This window comes from Copadichromis virginalis, linkage group LG16 (assembly GCF_057382275.1).
Source record: "Copadichromis virginalis isolate Kocher_CV1m ecotype Utaka linkage group LG16, C_Virginalis_male_GT1.1, whole genome shotgun sequence".
NCBI lineage: Eukaryota > Metazoa > Chordata > Actinopteri > Cichliformes > Cichlidae > Copadichromis > Copadichromis virginalis.
The window spans coordinates 18,305,606-18,326,928 of record NC_140633.1 but is presented as its reverse complement, the minus strand read 5'-3'; the positions used below and the strand labels follow the sequence as shown (position 1 = coordinate 18,326,928).

General features: G+C 42.9%; 1 protein-coding gene across 13 annotated transcripts in view; it reads left to right on the top strand.

Annotated features, from left to right (window-relative positions):
* The window catches only part of mycbp2 (MYC binding protein 2), a 63,816-nt gene that overhangs the window by 37,548 nt on the left and 4,945 nt on the right, over positions 1 to 21,323 (top strand). For 4 of the 13 annotated variants that reach the window (XM_085435690.1, XM_085435686.1, XM_085435689.1 and 1 more), the window contains 33 exons: positions 243 to 359; positions 976 to 1,116; positions 2,307 to 2,384; positions 3,242 to 3,466; positions 4,423 to 4,555; positions 4,653 to 4,778; positions 6,880 to 7,059; positions 11,285 to 12,922; positions 13,008 to 13,177; positions 13,269 to 13,516; positions 13,600 to 13,767; positions 14,265 to 14,422; positions 14,520 to 14,719; positions 14,870 to 15,019; positions 15,103 to 15,263; positions 15,668 to 15,824; positions 15,917 to 16,141; positions 16,245 to 16,310; positions 16,467 to 16,706; positions 16,796 to 16,885; positions 16,971 to 17,051; positions 17,155 to 17,421; positions 18,058 to 18,341; positions 18,432 to 18,555; positions 18,650 to 18,769; positions 18,855 to 18,956; positions 19,050 to 19,178; positions 19,360 to 19,492; positions 19,632 to 19,735; positions 20,315 to 20,503; positions 20,588 to 20,695; positions 20,902 to 21,111; positions 21,195 to 21,302. In XM_085435690.1, the coding sequence (XP_085291816.1) occupies positions 243 to 359; positions 976 to 1,116; positions 2,307 to 2,384; positions 3,242 to 3,466; positions 4,423 to 4,555; positions 4,653 to 4,778; positions 6,880 to 7,059; positions 11,285 to 12,922; positions 13,008 to 13,177; positions 13,269 to 13,516; positions 13,600 to 13,767; positions 14,265 to 14,422; positions 14,520 to 14,719; positions 14,870 to 15,019; positions 15,103 to 15,263; positions 15,668 to 15,824; positions 15,917 to 16,141; positions 16,245 to 16,310; positions 16,467 to 16,706; positions 16,796 to 16,885; positions 16,971 to 17,051; positions 17,155 to 17,421; positions 18,058 to 18,341; positions 18,432 to 18,555; positions 18,650 to 18,769; positions 18,855 to 18,956; positions 19,050 to 19,178; positions 19,360 to 19,492; positions 19,632 to 19,735; positions 20,315 to 20,503; positions 20,588 to 20,695; positions 20,902 to 21,111; positions 21,195 to 21,302 (6,630 nt within the window). Of the gene's footprint in view, positions 1 to 242; positions 360 to 975; positions 1,117 to 2,306; positions 2,385 to 3,241; positions 3,467 to 4,422; positions 4,556 to 4,652; positions 4,779 to 6,879; positions 7,060 to 10,136; positions 10,242 to 11,284; positions 12,923 to 13,007; positions 13,178 to 13,268; positions 13,517 to 13,599; positions 13,768 to 14,264; positions 14,423 to 14,519; positions 14,720 to 14,869; positions 15,020 to 15,102; positions 15,264 to 15,667; positions 15,825 to 15,916; positions 16,142 to 16,244; positions 16,311 to 16,466; positions 16,707 to 16,795; positions 16,886 to 16,970; positions 17,052 to 17,154; positions 17,422 to 18,057; positions 18,342 to 18,431; positions 18,556 to 18,649; positions 18,770 to 18,854; positions 18,957 to 19,049; positions 19,179 to 19,359; positions 19,493 to 19,631; positions 19,736 to 20,314; positions 20,504 to 20,587; positions 20,696 to 20,901; positions 21,112 to 21,194; positions 21,303 to 21,323 lie in introns of all 13 variants that reach the window. The other 9 variants (XM_085435696.1, XM_085435687.1, XM_085435692.1 and 6 more) reach the window with 9 other exon arrangements.

Here is a 21,323-nt window from a genome sequence, read left to right as displayed (position 1 = left end):
ATAACACACAACAAACTTCATAACAGGTGCTAATGAAATGAAGCTCCTTAAGATTGGTCATCTTTTGCTGTGTGTATGCTTGTACTTGGAAGCGGGCTTTGTCTGGATTAAAGCATGCGATCTATCACTGTCAACTGCTTTCTCCTTTTTCTTTTCCTACTGCTCTTATTGACTTTATTTTTCTCCTTTCTGTTCTTTACCCCTGCCGCTCACGGTCTCCATCTCCCCTCTGCTTCTCTCAGGTCCGCAAATTTGTATCCAAGGACAGCGCAGGCCTGCGTGTGCGTAGTCACCCCTCCCTGCAGAGTGAACAGATAGGCATAGTGCATGTCAATGGCACCATCACTTTCATTGACGAGGTAATTGACTTTAGACCAGGCAGAAGACCTAGTATTCTATGTGGAACACCATGGTCCACTTTTGTCCTGTTTCTGTGTTTCTTCTTGTTTGAATCAATAAGAGCCGACTCATAATTATTGTAAAATCTAGAGGTTTTTTTTCTAGATTAAAGTAATTTTGAGTCTTTTTACTCTTTTTACATGATTTCTGTAGTTTCTTTGTAATTACCTCTTTCAATAATGATTACTACTTCATAAATTTGTTGCTCTTTATGTTGCTTATTGCTCTTGCAAGGCACTCTGAGGCTCCATAAACAGCTTGAACACCATCCTCATGAATCCAAATGAGACGATGAATTCTTAAATTACTACGCACTTTATAACTGCAATGTAATGTGGCATGTATTGACTGTATTTGTCAGCCCTGCACAATATCTGCTCTCATCTTTTGTCGTTAGTACCGGAAACATTCATGTAATGTTTCACCTGCATCCTGCTTCACCATGAGCGTGGCGTTATCTAATTACTTTGGGCAGCCTCAGAGATGCCGTGCGTATGTATGAGGGCACTCCCCTCCTACTTCCCTAGTAACAGGATGGCATGCCTTTGCTCTACTCTGTTGCTTGTTTTCCCTTAGATCCACAATGATGATGGTGTGTGGCTCAGGCTCAATGATGAAACTGTAAAGAAGTATGTTCCCAACATGAATGGGTACACTGAAGCCTGGTGCCTCTCTTTTAACCAGCACCTGGGCAGGAGCCTACTGGTCCCAGCCGACGTAAGTAGAAGGCGGCCTGCTGAGTAGCCTGTCTCCGTTTACGATTAGAGGCTCCTGCACTGTTTATTTTGGGGAAGAGCTCATCTGTGTTGTTTAATGATAACGGCTTTTCAAGGACTTACCTGGGTTTGTCCTTGAAGCATGGTAAATCATCAGAGTATCTTATCAGAGTGTACCTGCTGGGGTGTTTCTTGTGCATGGAATATCTCGGTATGAAACTTTGACTAACACACTGTGCAAAGGAACAGCAGCTGGAGTGTGCATGCATTAACTCACGTTTGAAGGCAAAAGGTTTACTGTTACATGACCATCATGTGTTTAGCTGTGGACTCTTGGCTCACGTGGTGAGGCAGTATATGTTTAGTGCATTAAAGTAAACCCCAATGCAGGGCCGGTCAGACAAGGAAAAATGTAGTGAAAGAGCACTTGTGTGCTGTTTGCCTTTGCTTATTCTGCACTGTTGAGTCTTCATTTACTCATCGCTTCTCACTCACAGTTCATAAAGAGTTGCTCACTGCAGCATGTGATGGCAAGGAGTTCCCCCCCCACACATTTTGCTCCATGCCGCAAAAACCACCCTAAAAGTGCCACTGACTCAAATGGGTCATTCAACTGGGTATAATTCAAGAAATTGATGCCGTTTTAAATGGGAATGTATCCAAAGATGGTGGTTTTCTGTCATGAAGCAGTCACTGGCCTGTGAAAGGTTTGAGTGGATAATTGTACCTCTGCATTGGGATGCAGTGCTAGGAGGCTTCCATGTCTGGTCTCTGTCTGAACAGCATGACACACTACATCATCCAAATGGGGAATTTTTTTGGAAGTTTCTTCTCTATATGTCTTTATTTTTACATTTTTTTTAAAGTCATTTGGTCATGGATTTGGACATAATTGCAATAAGGTGTTGGGAGTGAATTTTCAGTGCCCCTGCAACATTTTTTTTTTTCTTTGTATGTTTTGTTTTGTTACTGCTTTTAATTCTGCACTCATTGGCTTATTTCAGTGCTCCACAACTAACTGGCCTGTCTGAATCTGTCTTCCTAACTTGACTTATCCTGGAAAATCCACAAGAGCCAAGAGCTTTTTTTTTCTTCTTCCAAAAAAATACACTAGAACCTCCCCTTTCCCGTTTTTCTCTCCTTTCTTGAGTCGTCTACTGTTTCTTGACTGTTTTACAATTTGTTGCTCAGAATGTCTTTAATGCTAGCCAAGGAGTCAGGGATATCGGCTTTTTGTCATGGACCCCCTTAACTATATTCCCACCACAGGTGAGTTGTGTGAAGGAGGGAACATAGTTTGACTGCCCCATAGCCTATCGCCTGTTTCTTTTCTTGTATCCTCGAACACCTTGTAACTTTGTAGTTGTCCCACAGTGTGAATTTGAGGTATAAGAGGTCAAACTGTATTTGCATGGTTGTCTGTACCGTGATAATACATCATATCGGTGGCTACTGAAGACTCCGCAGTGATCACATTTAGGATTAATAGTAATTGTTTGTATTAAAGCTTGTATGTTGCATGGAGATGAAGATAATAATGTTCAGACTGTTGCATGAGGTCTTGTTTGAAAGGCTTGCCATATCTAGTCCTGTTTCTGTGTGTGCCATAGCATGCCCCCCTTTAACTGAAAATGAGAGCATTTTATTTAAGTTGTTGGTTGTTTTTAACTGGATTACTAAAATGCTAAAGTGAGTGTTTGTCAATTCTTTGTGGTTGAACAGTGTATTTTTAATATCAGGGGCAAATTGCTGTATGATTTTACTGTGACGACGGATACACTTACTTCCTTTCCAGTTTTGTGCCAAGCTCAGCTGGCTGGCTGCTGTGTGCAGCTTCATAGTTAGTGAACGGATAAGTGAGTTGCATCGGTTTTGTCACTGAACCGTTGGTTTAAAAAAAAAAAGAAAAGCAAATATGCTATTTGAGACCTTAAAGATGGCACTTAATACACGTAAAGAGGGCTGAACTGCATGGTTTTTACAGCATTTCCCTGTGAGGCTGCTAAGTGCTTTTCACCTTCACATTTCTGGGCTTTGTAGTCTGAGCCCTGTGCTGGTCTTGAACATTTTTGCAGCCTATTTTATTGATGTGCGCTGACTCTAATCCATGCTCTTAACTCTTGCAGGAGGTCAGGGGCCAGTTGGAGGAGAACATAAAGGAGGTGAGCAGCTGCCCTTCCCACGAGGCCCCCATTCGGGTGCAGAACAGAGCAGGGCAGGGCGGCGGTCCGGGGCTTTATAAGGTAGTGAAGACCGGCCCCTCTGGTCACAACATCAGAAGCTGCCCAAACCTTAGGGGTATCCCCATTGGAATGTTAGTTCTTGGCAACAAGGTCAAGGCCATAGGCGAGGTACGCACTCACCCCAAATAATCAAATGTGTTTTCTGTGGCTGGAGCTCAATTATTCAGACTGCTTGGATCAAGCTATACTGATTTTTAGTAGATTTTGGCCTTCAAATGTAATCTCTCTTTCAAAGGGGAATACATGAGCTGCTTCTGGGTGTGTGTGTGTTCTCTATCTTTCTACCCATTGCTGTGGCAGCAACAATTTTCTGCTTGATTGACTAATTCCAGTTTGTCTATGAATCCACTGCAGTTTCAGGGTGTCACATTCAGCTGGCTTGAGGTCTCTCAGTGGAAGCCTAATCACAAAACGCTGGAGCCTTTCTGTGCCTTGACTGTACCTTTCCTGCTCTTGTAATGATTTTTGTCAATATAAGAACCTAAGTTATTTCTTGCCTGGCGATGTGGAGCCTCTCCTCTTTTGGTTATGACCTGTCATTGGCTGCGGTGGTGGTGTGTCATGCTGTTCAGTAGTTTCCTGCGCCTCTACTAGTGTGTGTGGATCTGGGAGATGCTGCCTGCACATACTAATACTTTCATCTGTTTGTGTGTTTTCTGATTTGTTTTTTGAATTTCCAAAATGATAATATTTCAAGGAGTTGAGAAAACACAGCTTCATGCATTTACCTTTCAATAAACTAGCCCTTAGAGTAAGTTTTGTTTTTATTTATTTATTTATTTTTTTAATTTCAGCTCATCAGTTTTGTCTAGCTGTGTCTGCTAATACACCAAATTAATTTATTGTGATCTGCTGCTCTATATTCTGTATGTGTCAATCAGATGGGATGAATACTTGCATGTCAGTGATCTTGCGTAGAACCTTTTGTATGTGGTGGATACGGTGGATGTAGGGTGGGTGAATAAGAAAATTGACTGTAGCTGATTTTGAAAGTGGATTCACATGTGCTGTTTGTGCGTGTGTGTATGTATGAGCATGGATAAATAGTGTTGCTTATGTATCAGGTGGTCAACTCAGAGGGAACCTGGGTACAGCTGGATAAGAACAGTGTAGTGGAGTTCTGTGAGAGTGATGAAGGAGAGGCCTGGTCACTGGCCAGAGACCGTGGTGGAAACCAATACCTTCGCCACGATGATGGTAGGTGGCGTGGCTGATTAAACGGTTTCTAACCCAGATTTAAGCCCTCCTAATGCCAGATTATGATGAAACAATGTTATTAAATTGACTTTTTCAGAGCAAGCATTGCTTGAGCATGGGAACCAGACCCCGCCACCCAGCCCTTTCTCTGTGCAGGCCTTCAATAGAGCCTCAACTTCAAATGGAGCACAGGGCTTTGACTATGGCATCTCCAACAACAAAGGTAAGGTCAGCTTGGAGTAGAGTTAACTTTACAAAAATGCATCATGTGCAGATCACCTTTCCAAGATATAAATTCTCTTTGCTTCCTTTTCTTGTTTATCTTGTACTTTATTGTAACAAAGGCATCAGGACTTTTAGTTGCTCTTCTCACTAAAATCCTTTCAAATAAACCATTACTCACCAAACGCCACTCTTTGCGTATAAAAATGAAACAATTTAATTCATTTTTGCTATGCAGATATGTTGCTTTATCAAATTTAATTTGTTTATAACGTCAAAAAAAGCCGAAATTTGCAGTCACAGTGTATACTAGTATCAGACCTTAGTTTCAGTGATGCAGTTGGAGTCGGTCGGTCTTTTCAAATCACGGGCGCCATCTTTCATCTCTTTTTGTTGTGCATGCTTTTTATTGTGTCTACCTTTTGTTATTTCATGCCTGATATTTCTGCATTGTCAGGCATAAATTTGCTTGCATGGGCCAGTCAGTGTGCCCCTGGTCATTTGGGCTACTAGGGGCTTTGTTTTCAATGTTTGTTTGCAATGTTTTCTACAATATATTGCCAAATACTGCAAACATCACCTAATTAAAGTCAGTGTTTCTGCTACCAAAGTAGCAGGGTTTTTTTTTTTGTTTTTTTTTCAAATGGCTTTGCTCTTTCACAAAAAGGAGGTTGCCCCGTTAGGATTCTTAGTCATGCTAATCATGGAACTCTGGTTATGTTATGCACAATGATTGAAGTTGAAGGTTGTTTTACTTGTCTAGATGTCAGATGCAATAAATCTGCAACTCTAATGCTCCTGCATAATACCTTTGCTATGCAGATTGTAAACACATTGTCAAGCTTTCTTCTCTAAATGTCTGTTGGCAAGGAGTGCCTATGGATTACCGTTATACTTGGATGAAGTTAAGACTGGTTGTAATGTGGAGAAATGGATGTAGTTGCATCCTTTTAACAGGGGCTTGGGTAATCAATGGTAGTTTGTCGTGAATGTTTGTATTTACCTTGACCTGAAAAATCCTTCCCATTTACACAAGGTACATAGTCAACCAACCTGTAGAAGCGGTGTTAAATCTGTAATTCAATACAGATTATAAAAATAATAAAGTGGCGCTGAAAATATTTACTGAAACATAGAAAATGTGCGTGGAAATGCACGTCTAGAATAAATACTCAACTAATACAAGCATGTCCACCTCGATTTTACAACTCGTTCATGAGTTGAAAGCCCCCACTGAGCCATCTAATGGAAAGTCTGAATCACTAGCCACCTCTGGGTTTGAGTTTTCATGCTGTGAGGCGGCATTGTGAGTGGGCTCTGAGTGTGCAGGACAGAGAAACCTTAAAAAAAGAAATGGTGTGCTGATGGTTATCATCCCTCACTTTACAATGTATTTTATAGACATTTACAAAAAAACCTCTGGGAATATGTATCGACCAAGTTTTGCAGCTTGGTGCGCAGTGAAACCTTTCACTAAGGAGAAGCTATCCAGTGAGATTTTCCCAAGATGATGATCTTGGAACTTCTTGTGAGGACATGCAGGTTTTTTGTAAGACTGAGCCCTAAAATAAAAAGAACAATATACATTTTCCATAAACTGTTAGGAAAAGGGAGGAAGTGCTGCTGTGCTGTGGTGAAAAAAGTACAATTTGTTGTTGCTAATAGGAATAAACCATCTGTAGTTGCTGGAGTTATCTGGTAGAACATACCCTGTACTGGGCAGATTTTTAAAGTAACCAATTTGATTTTTTTTCCCCCTTCAATAAAAAAACTTGTTGGGAGTTGTAGTTTCTTCCTTATATACTTCTTGGCTTGTCTTTTTTGATTTATTTTTTTTAAACCTAGGACCATACTAGAAATTTTTGTGCTCAGTTCATCCAGAATAGTATTAAGCCCACTTAGGCTTCATGCTAGTTTCCCAATTCCATCTATGAACACGACTGCTGGGACTCCGGATGCCCATAATAGCTCCTCCTCCTCCTGGCTGATGATTGAAATGATTGATAAGAAAAATAGGTGACTGACCTACATCCCCCATTTAGAATCCTTAAACCATAGTAAAAGCTTTAGTTTGTCCCCTTCCTCTGTCTCCATGTTTGCAGGTGACCGGTTGAGTGCCATACTGAATTCCATTCAGTCTGGGCCCTTCCTCTCAGCAGCTCCCTCCTCCTCCATATTTGAGCAAGCTGCCCAACCTCCCTCCTCTTCCTCCCTTGTCCACAGCCCATTTGTGTTTGGACAATCCCCCTCCCAACTGTCTCAGCCACAACCACAGCTTCTGAGTAAGTCTGTCCAGCTTTCTGACAGCGCTTGCTAGCACAGATTTTGATCCTTTTCCTCCCAACTTTTCGTTTCATGGAATTGTAATCTGTTTTTAATTTATCTGTACTTTTGGGGGAGAACAGGATGATATGTGACACATATCGGCACAGTTGTGTTGTACGGTGCAGAAATATCCTTAACAAGCCGACAAGTCTATTCCATGCTTAAATCTTGTTTCTTATAAAAAACAGGTGACATGACCTTTAAATAATCCATGAGTTGGTACTTTCACTTGTTTTCTAAGCAAGATTTCAAACATTAATAGACTCTATATCCAAGTCAACGGGATATTTTTGCCATGCGCTCAAGTAATTGGCCAAGTTGCTTAATTTTCTGCTTGCTGTGCTTGCTCTCTTGTTTAGCGTGCCTTTTACCCTGTTCTTCATCTGCTTCATTGCTGCTTTGAAATGAAATCTGCATCTTCCATCCTTTAGTAACAGCTTGTTTCACTTTCACCTCAAACAGCCCAGGCTGTGACAGAAAATGCAAACAGAAGTCTGAACACTTGTTTGTTTATAGCAATTATTAGGTTTGGGGGGGATTTTGTTTGTTTGTTTTAAACAATGAACGGCTTAAACAAAAAAAAATAAAATAAAAATCAGCTATTAAGTAATGATATTCTACGTATACCAAGTTTGCGCTTGAAGTGGATAATTCAAAATTTTAAAAGCCCTGCAATTCAAAAGACACTGTCTTGTAACACCATCCAAAATCAGTTCACTTGTCTCTAATATTTTCTGCCTGTGTAGCACCCTTTCTCCCTGTTGGTCTTTTCCTCTGCTCTACTGCGTCCTGTGTACTTGTTGTTGTTTGTTTTGTTTTTTTAATCTGTTATCTATTTGTTACGGAGCCCTGAAGATGTCATGGAGAGCAGGGATATGTTTTTGTTCTTTTAATGCTCAACTTCTTAATTTATGTTCTTGTTTTAGTATACTAGCAGTCTTCCAACCTTCAATAATTTTATAGTGGCCACCTTTTCTAAATGAAACTAAATAAATAACATTACTGAAAACTAGGGCTGCCACAAACGATTATTTTGATAGTCGACTAGTCACCGATTATTTATGCGATTAGTCGACTAATCAGATCATCATCCACTGGACGTAAAACTACAGCTTATTGCACCAGCAGCATCTGCTCTTATATAACTATCATTAGCTTACAGCTTTAAGCTTTTAAGGTGCTAACTAAAAATAAAGACAAGATGATAGTTTATTCAATTTTAATGAAATTTGCAGATTGTTTCGGTAAAGTTTAATAAACTCCTTGCTATCTAAAATATAACAGGACACCGGAGTATATTCTCCAGCATCTCACACTTCTGATAATCAGCTGTCTGCTTGACATTTATTCAGCTGTGTAAAAACTATAACTTTAATCTCAGCCAAACCGATTTACTCAGGAACAAATAAAATACAAAAAAAAAAAAAAGCCAAACAACAACATTTTTAATTTATCTAAGTGACTCATATATATTTAACCTGAGTCGCGAAAGACGGCGGTGGGTTTGAAAACAATTTGCCGGGAGTCCGGTGTTCTCACGGCGCTAGTGACCTAGCCCCCGGCTAGCTATCGAGCTAGTGGGTAACAGACGTCTCCGAAAACGTCGGAGCGCTTTTGAAAATATGTGGTGTCCTGATAAACTGAGCCGATATTTGAGGTTTACACAGCTACATTCTCGCCTGAAAATATGTTAAACGTTTATTTTGTGACCCAGAAAGAATAATAAGAGTAATATTAAAACTAACTAGCTACCGCCATTGTTGGAAACTAAGCTGGGCCGCGCTATGAATTCTGGGACACAGCTGCTTCTTCTTCTTCGGGGTTTAACGGCAGCTGGCATCCTTGTACATGCTGTGCTGCCATCTTCTGTTTCAGTCCGTTATTACACTCTTAAATCCTGCTATTATTCCTGCGTCTTTTGCGATCTTACAAAGCTTCAAACGACACGTCGACTATTAAATCAGTCGTCGACGATTTTGATAGTCGACGTAATCGTGACTAGTCGACAAATCGTGGCAGCCCTACTGAAAACACTGTATCAACTCAGATGGATGTACTATGAAGGAAGTTCAACAAAGTCAAGCTTTCTTTGCGTGAGCTGGCTTGACGAAACCTAAAACCCCAGTCGGAGATGAGTTTCATGACCATGGTTATCACGCGTCTGTTATGCTGGATTTTCTGCTTCATGTTCCGTCTTCACATAAAAAGGAATGTTTTGTATAAGAATATTTCCTCTTGGGAAATGCATGTACCTTCCAAAGACAGTGCATTGCACAGTGCTGTAACTTTATGGCTGGGCTTCATTCATGATGATAAGGTGTAGGCTAACAAGTTGCATTTGCCAAGTAGAGAATCTTGTACTTTAAAACATGCTGAAAATGAAAGAACTGGTTAAAACATGGCACTTTCAGTTGATTTCCAAACTTTATTTGAAACTGAACATAATCTGGTCTGGACCAGGTTAGGTTCAGCATAAGTTACCATGGTGATTTAGCCAGGTAAAAAGTGGATCACTTTCATGATACTGAAAACTCCAGTTTTGAGCTTGACATAGCTCACTAATCTATTAATCTTGCTTTTTCGTAGGGCAGTCCAATCTTCACAATCAGTGCCTTTCCAGGAAATACAGTTTTAAATAAAATCAATATAACCCCCCCCCCCCCCCCCCAAAAAAAAAACAAAAAACAAAAACAAAACTACCTGCTTTATAACCAAGTATAAAGCCTCCTACCAAAGGTTGTATTGTTGTCCCCAAAAGAGGAGAGGATTTCACAAATTAACTAAAACATGTGCACAACTTTGTCCATGACATTTACAGGGTTCTTTGTTTTTCTGTTATTCTTCTATAAGTGTTTCTACACGCCAGTCAGTTTGTCTGTTGATCCCCTCATCACTGTAACATGTTGTCCTTTTGCCACTTTCTACTCCACCTCCTTGACTCCATTGCCTCTATGCCTTCTTTCTTTTTCTCTGCGGTGGCCTCCTTGCATTCCATGTCTTGTTTGTTTACCTGCTCCACTGTTTTCCGCTGTAGATGGTTCATCATGCAGCCTTGCTTCTCGCGAACGTGTGCACAAAAGCAATGTGTCCGTGGCTGGGCATGGTACTGCTCTCTCATCTCTCGCTCTGAGGCAAAAGGGTGGGTAATCACATCATGCATCATGCCTCCCCTCAGACTGAACAGATGGTTGGTAGGAACTCAAGTCTGCTCTGTGGTGAATCGAGGGCTTTGTGCTCAACTTTTTGGGGGGGGATTATGTTAGTGCAAAGCTTTAAATTATGGTCTAATGGGAAGAAAATTGAGGAAAAACTGCATTTAAGACTTATTCAGTGTTGCACATGATTTTAAAGTCGGTTAGAAAAAAGGAATTTTCAAGCTGTTCATTGAATAGACATTTTTTGGATATTTGTAGTTGGTACATAATTACTTGGTTTCTGGTCAATACCAAGGCTATTTCTAGTATTATCAGGAGTGGTCCCTGAACTGGGCTGAGATTCATCTTTCATCAGTGCTTCCATTATCCAGTAACAGTCTCATTTGCAAAACATCTGGCTCAGAGGTGTCAAACATTAGGGCCAGAACTGGCTCGGAAAGACGGCAATCAGGGTCAGTGCATGGCTTTGGACAATGTTATCCTACTGATAAATCATTGATTCAGCTGTTGCTGTTTATACTACGCCACAGTAATTAAGTAATGGATACTTTTTTTTTAATTCAGTTTTTACAATGGGTGCACAGTAAGTAGATTTAATTTTTTTTTAATTAGTGTTAAAGAAAATGAACAAACTCTATTCTCATTTAGAAAAACCGAGACATGTTTGAAAATTGCACCTTTTCGTATATATTAAGATATCTCAGGCATTTTAAATGTGTAGTTACACTGACACTGCCAGAAATGGTCCAGCCTGTTTAAGATCAACGTGGGCTGCATGGGCCCATGACATGAGTTTGACACCCCTGATCTAGATGGTCACATAAGTCACTAGTTTGTTTTAATAAAATGTTTCACTGCCATTTACATTAAAAGACATAACTTCTTTCACATTCCTGACATTAGCTCTCTTTTACTCTTCATTCAGTTTTTCTGTACCTTTTCTTTGTTTTTCTTATTACGTTTTTGTTTTTCACTCTTACTGATACCTTTTTTGTGGTGTAACTGAGTTTCACCTGTTAATGTTTAGGTGAGCGAGGGAACCTCATGCCTGGTGCACGGCCGATGTCCCCAGCCTCCAAACACCGTCAGGAGAATCGCTCAGCCAAACAGGAGAGCCGCGGAAGTCGCTCCTCTGAGCAGAGCAGGGTCAAAACAAGTGAGGGTGGAATGACAGCTAGCGAGGCCCTTATACTGCGGTCCGACACGGCCAAACTGAGGTCTGACTCGCACAGCCGCTCCCACTCGCCCAATCACAACACACTGCAGGCTCTAAAGGCAGATGGTAGAACTTCAGGAAACCGGTCTGAGTCTCCGAATCCTGGCTCTCGCTCTTCCTCTCCCAAACAAAAAAGTATATCCACGTCAGGCAGGTCTAGCCCCTCCAGCAACTCTTCCCAGCACTCTTCTTCACCCCACCATGACAAGAATCTCCCACCTAAAGTTAGCCCTTCGTCCAAAGCCCAGCTCGATCCTCCAAGAGAGAGATCCAAATCAGACTCTTATACTCTGGACCCAGACACACTGAGAAAGAAGAAGATTCCCCTTACAGAGCCACTTAGGGGCAGATCTACCTCCCCCAAACCTAAACTGTCTCCTAAAGACCCAAATAAAGGGATGACCGGCAATGCAGAGAACCGTGTTCCCTCACCACATGTTACCCAAGAGAACTTGCACAGTGAAGTCGTGGAGGTCTGCACCTCTAGCGCGCTCCTCTCCAATGAGGATGTCAATGATGAGAATGTGGAGCTCCGTAATGCTGAAGAAGGCTCGTGTAAGGTGCACTTCAGCATCGGCAAAGCCCCTGTCGAAGAGGAACTAAAGAGCCGCTCTTCACCCAAAGTCAGCCGCAAAACCTCCAGTCGACACACGCGTTCTAAAAAGGACAAATCCGGGCCTCTGTTTAAAGGAGAGAGCACAACTAGGATCACAGAACCTGCCAAACAGGCCATGTCTCCCTCGGTGGCTGAATGTGCACGCGCAGTCTTTGCAGCGTTCCTGTGGCATGAAGGCATTGTCCATGATGCCATGGCCTGCTCCTCCTTCCTCAAGTTCAACCCAGACTTAACCAAAGAGCACGCCCCCATTCGCAGCTCCCTGGGAGGACAGGGCGCTGAGGAGAAGGAGAGCAAATTAAAGAATCGCCACTCCTTGGAGATTTCCTCTGCACTTAACATGTTTAATATTGCTCCACATGGCCCAGACATCTCCAAAATGGGCAGCATCAACAAAAACAAAGTGCTGTCTATGTTGAAGGAACCTCCGCTGCCAGAGAAGTGTGAGGATGGAAAAGGAGAGTCCATTTCCTATGAAATGACTTCCCATCCCTCTATGAGGGCAAAATCAATCTTACCATTAACACTGCAGCATTTGGTTGCATTCTGGGAGGACATTTCTATGGCCACCATCAAGGCAGCAACTCAGAACATGATCTTCCCCAGTCCGGGATCCAGTGCCATCTTAAAAAAGAAAGAGCATGAGAAAGACAGTAAAAAGGCAAAGAAGGAGAAAAAGAAAAGGGAAAAGGCAGAGGTGCGTCCAAGAGGGAATCTGTTTGGAGAGATGGCCCAACTTGCAATGGGTGGACCAGAGAAAGACACCATCTGTGAGCTGTGTGGAGAATCACACCCTTACCCTGTCACGTACCATATGAGGCAGGCTCATCCAGGTACAGTCAGTGGTATCTTGTAACACACTTTAAATTGTAAGTCTTTTCTGTTTCTTAACGTCCCTCCTTTGTGTTATTATGGCAGGCTGTGGCCGGTATGCAGGGGGTCAGGGCTACAACAGTATTGGCCACTTCTGTGGTGGTTGGGCTGGAAACTGTGGAGACGGCGGCATAGGAGGCAGCACCTGGTACCTGGTGTGTGATCGCTGTCGGGAGAAATACCTCAGAGAGAAACAGACTGCTGCCCGGGAGAAGGTACTGTTTTTAAATCTTCCTCCTTGAATCAGCTTCTGACATCATACCGACTTCCATGAAATAAACTCCATTGTTTTCCTTTGTTTTCCAGGTGAAGCAGTCGAGGAAGAAACCTCTGCAGGTGAAGACTCCAAGGGCGCTGCCCACTATGGAGGCCCACCAGGTGATTCGGGCCAACGCATTGTTCCTACTGTCCCTCAGCAGTGCAGCTGAACCGAGCATGCTGTGCCACCACCCTCCTCGGCCTCTTCATTCCCACCTCCTCCCCAGCCTGAAGGAGGGTGTCTCAGAAGAACTCCCCAATAAAATGGGCTGCCTCTACCTACAGACACTAGCTAGGTAATTACAAGCTCAGACATAGAAAAGAAAACCTTACAGTGACGTGTTTTGATAAAGATTTGAGTCTCTTACTCTTCCTTTAGACAACACACTGAGAACTTTGGAGCCTACCAAGATGATAACCTCTTCCAAGATGAGATGAGGTATCTACGCTCAACATCTGTTCCCGCGCCCTATATTTCAGTCACCCCTGACGCCTGCCCCAATGTGTTTGAGGAACCAGAGAGCAACATGAAATCAATGCCACCCAGGTAATTGACAATGAATTCAATTTTACTTCTTTTATTTAAAAGAAGAGTTAATTGCAGCTCTGATTTCTTATTACAGAGATTTTTTTCCTTTTTTTTGGTTTATATGTTAGGTTATTTGTTTCCACGTTGTTATTCATAACTGACCAACAGATGATGCAATTGTACCAATAGGCACTGTTTGCACAAGTTGTTCCCAGCTTGTCTCTCCCCTGCACATTCTGACAGCCAGCGCACTTAATTAAAAACGTCCGCCTCTGTCATCGCAAACCACATCTTAAATTGTACAAAGAAGGCTTTGTGTTTGTGTAAAGGTTTTTGTTTTTTTTATTGTTAACATCTATACATTCATGCGTCCCTTCCTCCCACAGCTGCAGCAGCTGCTGAACATGTCCATGTACTGTTCTGTCAGCCAACACTTCGATATTGTGTTTAAAGTACTTGAATGTCCTTAAAAATATTTAAGGGGTAACCAGCATTTGTTTGTTTGTGTCTTTTAGTCTCGAGACCAGTCCAATCACAGACAGTGACACGGCTAAGCGGACGGTGTTTCAGAGGTCTTACTCAGTTGTCGCATCAGAATATGACAAGCAACATTCGCCCTCTCCAGCACGGGTCAAAGCTGTGCCCAGACGCAGGGTCCATAGCGGTGATGCAGGTAATCGCGTCTTGTCATTTCAAAAAGTGCTTATTGGTTCTTCCAGAGTGAGTTACAGCACCGTGTGTATAAATAAACTACTTTGTCTTCTGTACAGAAGTTGGCTCTTCCCTGTTACGTCACCCATCCCCTGAGCTATCCCGGCTGATCTCAGCCCATGGCTCCCTCAGTAAGGGTGAGAGGAACTTCCAGTGGCCCGTCCTGGCTTTTGTTATCCAGCACCATGACCTGGAGGGCCTAGAGGTGGCCATGAAGCATGCACTGAGGAAATCTGCCTGCAGGGTGTTTGCCATGGAGGTAAAGTTGTCCGAATAACACAACTCAGTCTTGCCTTAATTATTGTTTTAATTACAATATCTTGGGTTCGTAGGCAAGTATTTTAATATTACACCCATTTCTATATTATAATAAGACTAATACATTTTTTTTTTTTTATTTCCCTGTCAGGCATTCAACTGGCTTCTGTGCAATGTGATCCAGACCACCTCTCTGCATGATATTCTCTGGCATTTTGTAGCATCGCTCACGCCATCGCCATTTGAACCTGAGGATGAGGAAGACGATGAGAATAAGGGGAACAAAGAAAATTTAGAACAGGTAATGAGTTGTTTAAAGTTACGGAGGGTGATAAGAAGGTGGCTTTACTGTACTTTCTAATTATGAACATCGACTCTGCACAGGAGCGAGACCTTGGCGTTTGCGAACACCCTCTGTCTGACATTGTTATTGCTGGGGAAGCAGCTCATCCTCTGCCCCACACCTTCCACCGCCTCCTTCAGACCATCTCTGACCTCATGATGTCACTTCCCAGTGGCAGCTCACTACAGCAGATGGCACTCAGGTACAGTTTCTCTTTTGGGGTGGCTGTAGCTCAGGTGGCAGAGCAGGTCAGCCACTAATCAGAAGGTCGGTGGTTCGATCCCAGGCTGCCTCCTCGCTGCATGCCAAATATCCTTGACCTACTGGTGGTGGTCAGAGGGCCCGGTGGCGCCAGTGTCCGGCAGCCTCGCCTCTGTCAGTGCGCCCCAGGGCAGCTGTGGCTACAATGTAGCTTGCCATCGCCAGTGTGTGAATGTGTGTGTGAATGGGTGAATGACTGAATGTAGTGTAAAGCGCTTTGGGGTCCTTAGGGACTAGAAAAGCGCTATACAAATGCAGGCCATTTACCATTTTGTGCCTCCTTTTGTAATTTTAGCAGCTCTGAGCTTCTGTGGTAATATAAATGATTGTGACTCTTTGTTTAAGGTGCTGGAGTCTCAAGTTCAAGCAGTCCGACCACCAGTTCCTCCACCAGAGCAATGTTTTCCATCACATCAACAATATCCTATCCAAGTCAGATGATGGAGACAGTGAGGAAAGCTTCAACATCAGCGTGCAGTCCGGATATGAAGCAATGAGCCAGGCAAGAAAGTTAACAGCGTATTTAGCAGCCAGCACCTGAGCTTACTCATCTGTCATGATTTAACTTGATAAATATGTTTGTACCTCGTACAGGATCTCTGCCTGGTCACCTGTTTGAAGGACCTGACCAGTGTCGTAGACATCAAGACATCCAGTCGCCCTGCCATGATCGGCAGCCTAACAGACGGCTCCACCGAGACCTTCTGGGAGTCTGGAGATGAAGACAAAAACAAAACCAAGAGCATCACCATCAGCTGTGTGAAAGGCATAAACGCTGTTAAGGTGTCTGTTCATGTGGACAACTCCAGGGACATTGGGGTAAGCAGGCAACGGCACAACAAGCGTTGTGGTTAAAACCTTGCTTCTGCAACAATTTCCTGATGGATTTGAGTAAAATTCTTTTTTCCCCTTATATTTACAGAACAAAGTTACTTCTGTGACATTCCTGTGTGGAAAAGCAATAGAAGACCTCTGCAGAATCAAGCAGGTATCTATAATTTAACTTGCTTCACAGTGAATGGCTCTTGTTTTCTGGGCTGCATATACAGTTTACGTCTAAATTATTCTCCTTTTGAAATAAGGAGTAGGAAACAAACCATCAAATAACATGGCAGTTCTCTACCTTTCTGCGATTCTGTCACAGGCTGACCTCGACTCGCGTCACATGGGCTGGGTGACGAGTGAGCTTCCTGGAGGGGATCATCATGTGATCAAGGTGGAATTGAAAGGTCCTGAAAACACCCTGAGAGTACGTCAGGTGAAGGTCCTCGGTTGGAAAGACGGCGAAGCCATCAAGATACCCGGACAAATCTCAGCCAGCATGGCCCAGCAGAAGAACTGTGAAGCTGAGACTCTCAGAGTTTTCCGCTTAATTACCTCACAGGTCTGCTCATCTGCCTTTTCCACATACCTGCAATTAGCTCTAAACTCTTGTAAGCGTTTCTCTTTCTTAAACTTTGTTTGTAAATGTAGGTGTTTGGAAAACTAATCTGTGGAGATGCAGAGCCAACTCCAGAGCAGGAGGAGAAAAACCTGCTTTCATCTCCCGAGGGAGAAGACAAGGTCAGCACTTTAGTTATTTAACTGTTTGTTTAGTGACCTCAAACCTGATGTTTTATACGTGCTCATCTTGCATTTCTGTGAACAGGCACCCTCTGACGCTGACCTCAAGGAGCACATGGTGGGAATCATTTTTAGCAGGAGCAAACTGACCAACCTGCAGAAACAGGTCAATAGCAATTTCACTTTAAACCGTTAAACAGTGAAATTCCGTTGTCATTTCGTGGAAATATTACTTCCGTCAGCTAACCTCAGTGGTGTGACATTTTCAGGTTTGTGCACACATCGTTCAAGCCATCCGCATGGAGGCAACGCGTGTGAGAGAGGAGTGGGAACACGCCATCTCCAGCAAAGAGAACGCCAACTCTCAGCCCAGCGACGATGACGCCTCCTCTGACGCCTACTGCTTTGAGCTCCTGTCCATGGTCCTGGCTCTGAGCGGCTCCAACGTCGGCCGCCAGTACCTGGCCCAGCAGCTCACGCTCATGCAGGACCTGTTTTCTCTGCTGCACACGGCTTCTCCAAGAGTACAGAGACAGGTGGGAGAGGATGTAAACAAAACAAGAAAAACCTTTCAGTTTAATGATCAGAGGAAACTTGTGCGGCTTTCTTGTAAACATATTTACATCAGCATCGATTGTGTATTGATTACACTTCCTTCCTCATTACATTCTGAGTATTTTGAAAGCTGCTTAGTGTAGTTAGTTTTAAGTTTGGCAGCTTGGACAGTTCCTGTTGTTTTGCTGCCACCTTCTGGCACTCAGTGGAATTACATGATTTGGCAGTGTGATTGTTCATCACTGTTGAACCATTTACAGACAATATTGGGACCCATCTAGTTATTCCTTGTGAGTGCTTTTAGGGTTTACAAAAAGAAAAAACTTTAAACAAACTACTGTGGTTTAATTTTTGTGTTAAATGTTGACGATAAAAAAGATTTTCTGTTGACTTAATCGCTCACTGTTGGCAACGGTGTGGTGAAGAAATCAGAAGAAGATCCAACTAGAACAAAGACGTCTATAAATTCTGTCTTTAAATGACTGTAAATTTTGGTGTAGAGTCACTTTTTCCATAAAAGGTTTTAAGATATTTGTGTTTTACAGATATTTATGTAAATACCTTGTGAGCCTGTTGAAAGTATAATCTTGCTTACCATCTGATTGGCTACTTCTCAGGTGACTTCACTGCTTAGACGTGTCCTGCCGGAGGTGACGCCTGTGCGTCTTGCTAGCATCATTGGGGTGAAGGCTCTGCCACCGGCAGACATCAGTGACATCATTCACTCCACAGAGAAAGGTGACTGGAACAAGCTCGGCATCTTGGACATGTTCCTGGGCTGTATCGCAAAAGCCCTCACTGTGCAGCTGAAAGCCAAAGGCACCACAATCTCTGGTGCAGCCGGAATGACAGCAGGAAAAGGGGTCACCACAGTCACGCTTCCAATGATCTTTAACTCCAGGTAAGGCTCTGTCTTTTTTTAAAATTTGGGATGCTTGAGATTTCCTGAGGTGTAGTTCCTGAAAAATGACAGCTGTGTTATATTCTTAAGCATGTCGCCCCCTCCTGTTATGCTCAGCTATATCCGCAGAGGGGAGAGCCACTGGTGGATGAAAGGCTCCACTCCTCCACAGATTGCGGAGATCATCATAAAGCTGGTTAAAGACATGGCAGCTGTAAGTTTTTGCTGACTTTTTAATCCATCTCTTGTTTCACGCTGTGTTAAATTTCTTATGTGGTAAAATGACCTCTACATTACCTCTTTATTAGGGGCACCTTTCAGACGCTTGGTCCAGAGTTACCAAAAATGCAATAGCCGAGACCATCATAGCACTGACCAAAATGGAGGAGGAGCATAGGTCTCCTGTACGCTGTATTGCAACCACAAGGGTATGAAAAATTTGTCATACGCAATTACATAACCTTAAAAATATTGTGTATTTATTATATATCACGTTCCTTTGCTGTTACCTAGCTCTGGCTGGCCTTGGCATCACTGTGTGTGCTGGACCAAGATCATGTAGACAGACTGTCCTCTGGTCGCTGGATGGGCAAAGATGGCCAGCAGAAGCAGATGGTGAGAAAAAGCTTAAAGCTACACTGTATGGCAAATTATTAAAGACAGATCATCAAAAGAGTAATTATTCATTTACTCGTCTTGTGTCTGCAGCCCATGTGTGACAACCATGATGATGGTGAGACAGCAGCCATCATCCTGTGTAACATATGTGGGAACCTTTGCACTGACTGTGACCGCTTCCTCCACCTGCACAGACGCACACGCTCTCACCAGAGACAGGTGAGGTTTAATTTATTACTAGAGACAAATAAAAACAAATTAAACGATATTAAGTAGCCACTCAGGTGGGGAGCTTTAAGTATAATTATTAAGTATAATTTATTACTCAATATTTCACAAGCAGTTGAGGCACTGGACATAATTTTTCCTGCAGTGTACAATCATTTTTAATGTGTTTTAGGTGTTTAAAGAGGAAGAGGAGGCCATAAAGGTGGATCTTCATGAAGGCTGTGGGAGGACCAAGCTGTTCTGGCTCATGGCTCTGGCTGACTCAAAGACTATGAAGGCCATGGTGGAGTTCAGAGAGCACACAGGTAACACTAAAATGGGCTTTGTTGGGTAACATTGCATACATATGGCCATATCAGTAAGCTGATAAAATGACTTCTACTGAAGCTGCATTTTCAGGGCTTTCATCTATTCCTATTTTGACCAAGCCTAATAATTTTGTAGGTAAACCAACGTCCAGCAGCTCAGATGCCTGCAGGTTCTGTGGCACGAGAAATGGGACTGAGCTGTCTGCAGTGGGTAGCGTCTGCTCAGATCCAGACTGCCAGGTACCACGCTTGATCTATGGCATGAAATCTCAGTGTCTGTGCTTGTAGTCTATGCAGATGGACTGAGGGGTTTATTAAAACTGTGAGCACCTGGTTTAGTTTCAATAAAAAATTGTTATAGAATATTTTCAATGTCATAAACCTGAGCTGCACCTAAAGGGTTCTCAGTTGTGTCTAAAAGCCTTATCTGGAGTGAGCCGAACAAATACTGGGTGAGGAGTCTGAGAGAGCTGATGCACACTTTGGAGGTGATGTTGAACTCTGCGGGAAAAGTTGAGAACAGGCAAACAGCAAAGTTTCATCAAATTTAACTTTGTAGTTTTTGCAGAAACTTGCTGACAACCAAACAAAACATTTAAGCTTCAGAGCTGATTTCCTTTTTAAAATTTTAAGATGAGAAATGAGCCTTGAAAAATCCCTTCACCCTAGTTTTAGTGTAATTTTGTGTGTTTTCTATTTATGTTACAAATAAATAGAAAAATCGTGGAAATACATCAGCTAAGCTTAGCCCAGGCTGAATTTTAGATATTTTGTGCTGTACTTCCTAACACTAACCAACTCTTTCCTGTGGCCACTCAGGAGTACGCTAAACTGGCGTGCAGTAAGACTCATCCCTGCGGACACCCTTGTGGAGGAGTCAAAAACGAGGACAGCTGCCTGCCATGTCTGCACGGCTGTGACAAGAACACGGGCTGCCTGAAACAGGATGCGGATGACATGTGTATGATCTGCTTCACTGAAGCCCTGTCTGCTGCTCCTGCTATACAGGTAGCTCTTTGTTCGTTAAAAGCATCACATCGGGATTTAAATTTGTCCTCCTGTTTAATGTTTAACTTTTTGATCCGTTTCCAGCTGGACTGCACTCACGTGTTCCACCTTCAGTGCACTCGGCGTGTTCTTGAAAATCGCTGGCTGGGGCCTCGGATCACATTCGGGTTCATGTTATGTCCCATTTGCAAGGTAAAATGCTACTTGACCCTCTCTGACTTACGGGAAGACAAAGGGACTGGACTATTTTCACCACACCTAAATTTTGATTGACTCAAGTTTAAGTGCTTTGTTGAAAAAGCGTTTGCCTCCCATACTGCGACTGCTTTTGTTCATTATCGTTTTAGCATGTGAAGTAAACCCAACACTTGCTGGCCTGTTTGTCTCGTTGTTTGCAGAACAAAATCAATCACTCTGTGATCAAGGACCTGCTCGATCCCATTAAGGAGCTTTATGAGGATGTGAGGAGGAAGGCTCTGATGAGGCTCGAGTACGAGGGTCTGCACAAGAGTGAGGCAATAACCACACCAGGGGCACGCTTTCACAATGACCCTGCAGGCTTTGCCATGAACAGATATGCATACTATGTTTGCTACAAGTGCAAGAAGGTACCACCTGGATGAAAGACCCAGTATATTTTAGTGGAACTGTGTTATAAGGATGGAGAATAAATGACGCTTTTCTTTTCCAGGCATATTTTGGGGGAGAGGCTCGCTGCGATGCAGAGGCAGGACAGGGAGACGACTACGACCCCAGTGAACTGATCTGTGGAGCATGCTCAGATGTGTCCAGGGCTCAGGTGGGAATTGTGTCTGCGAGG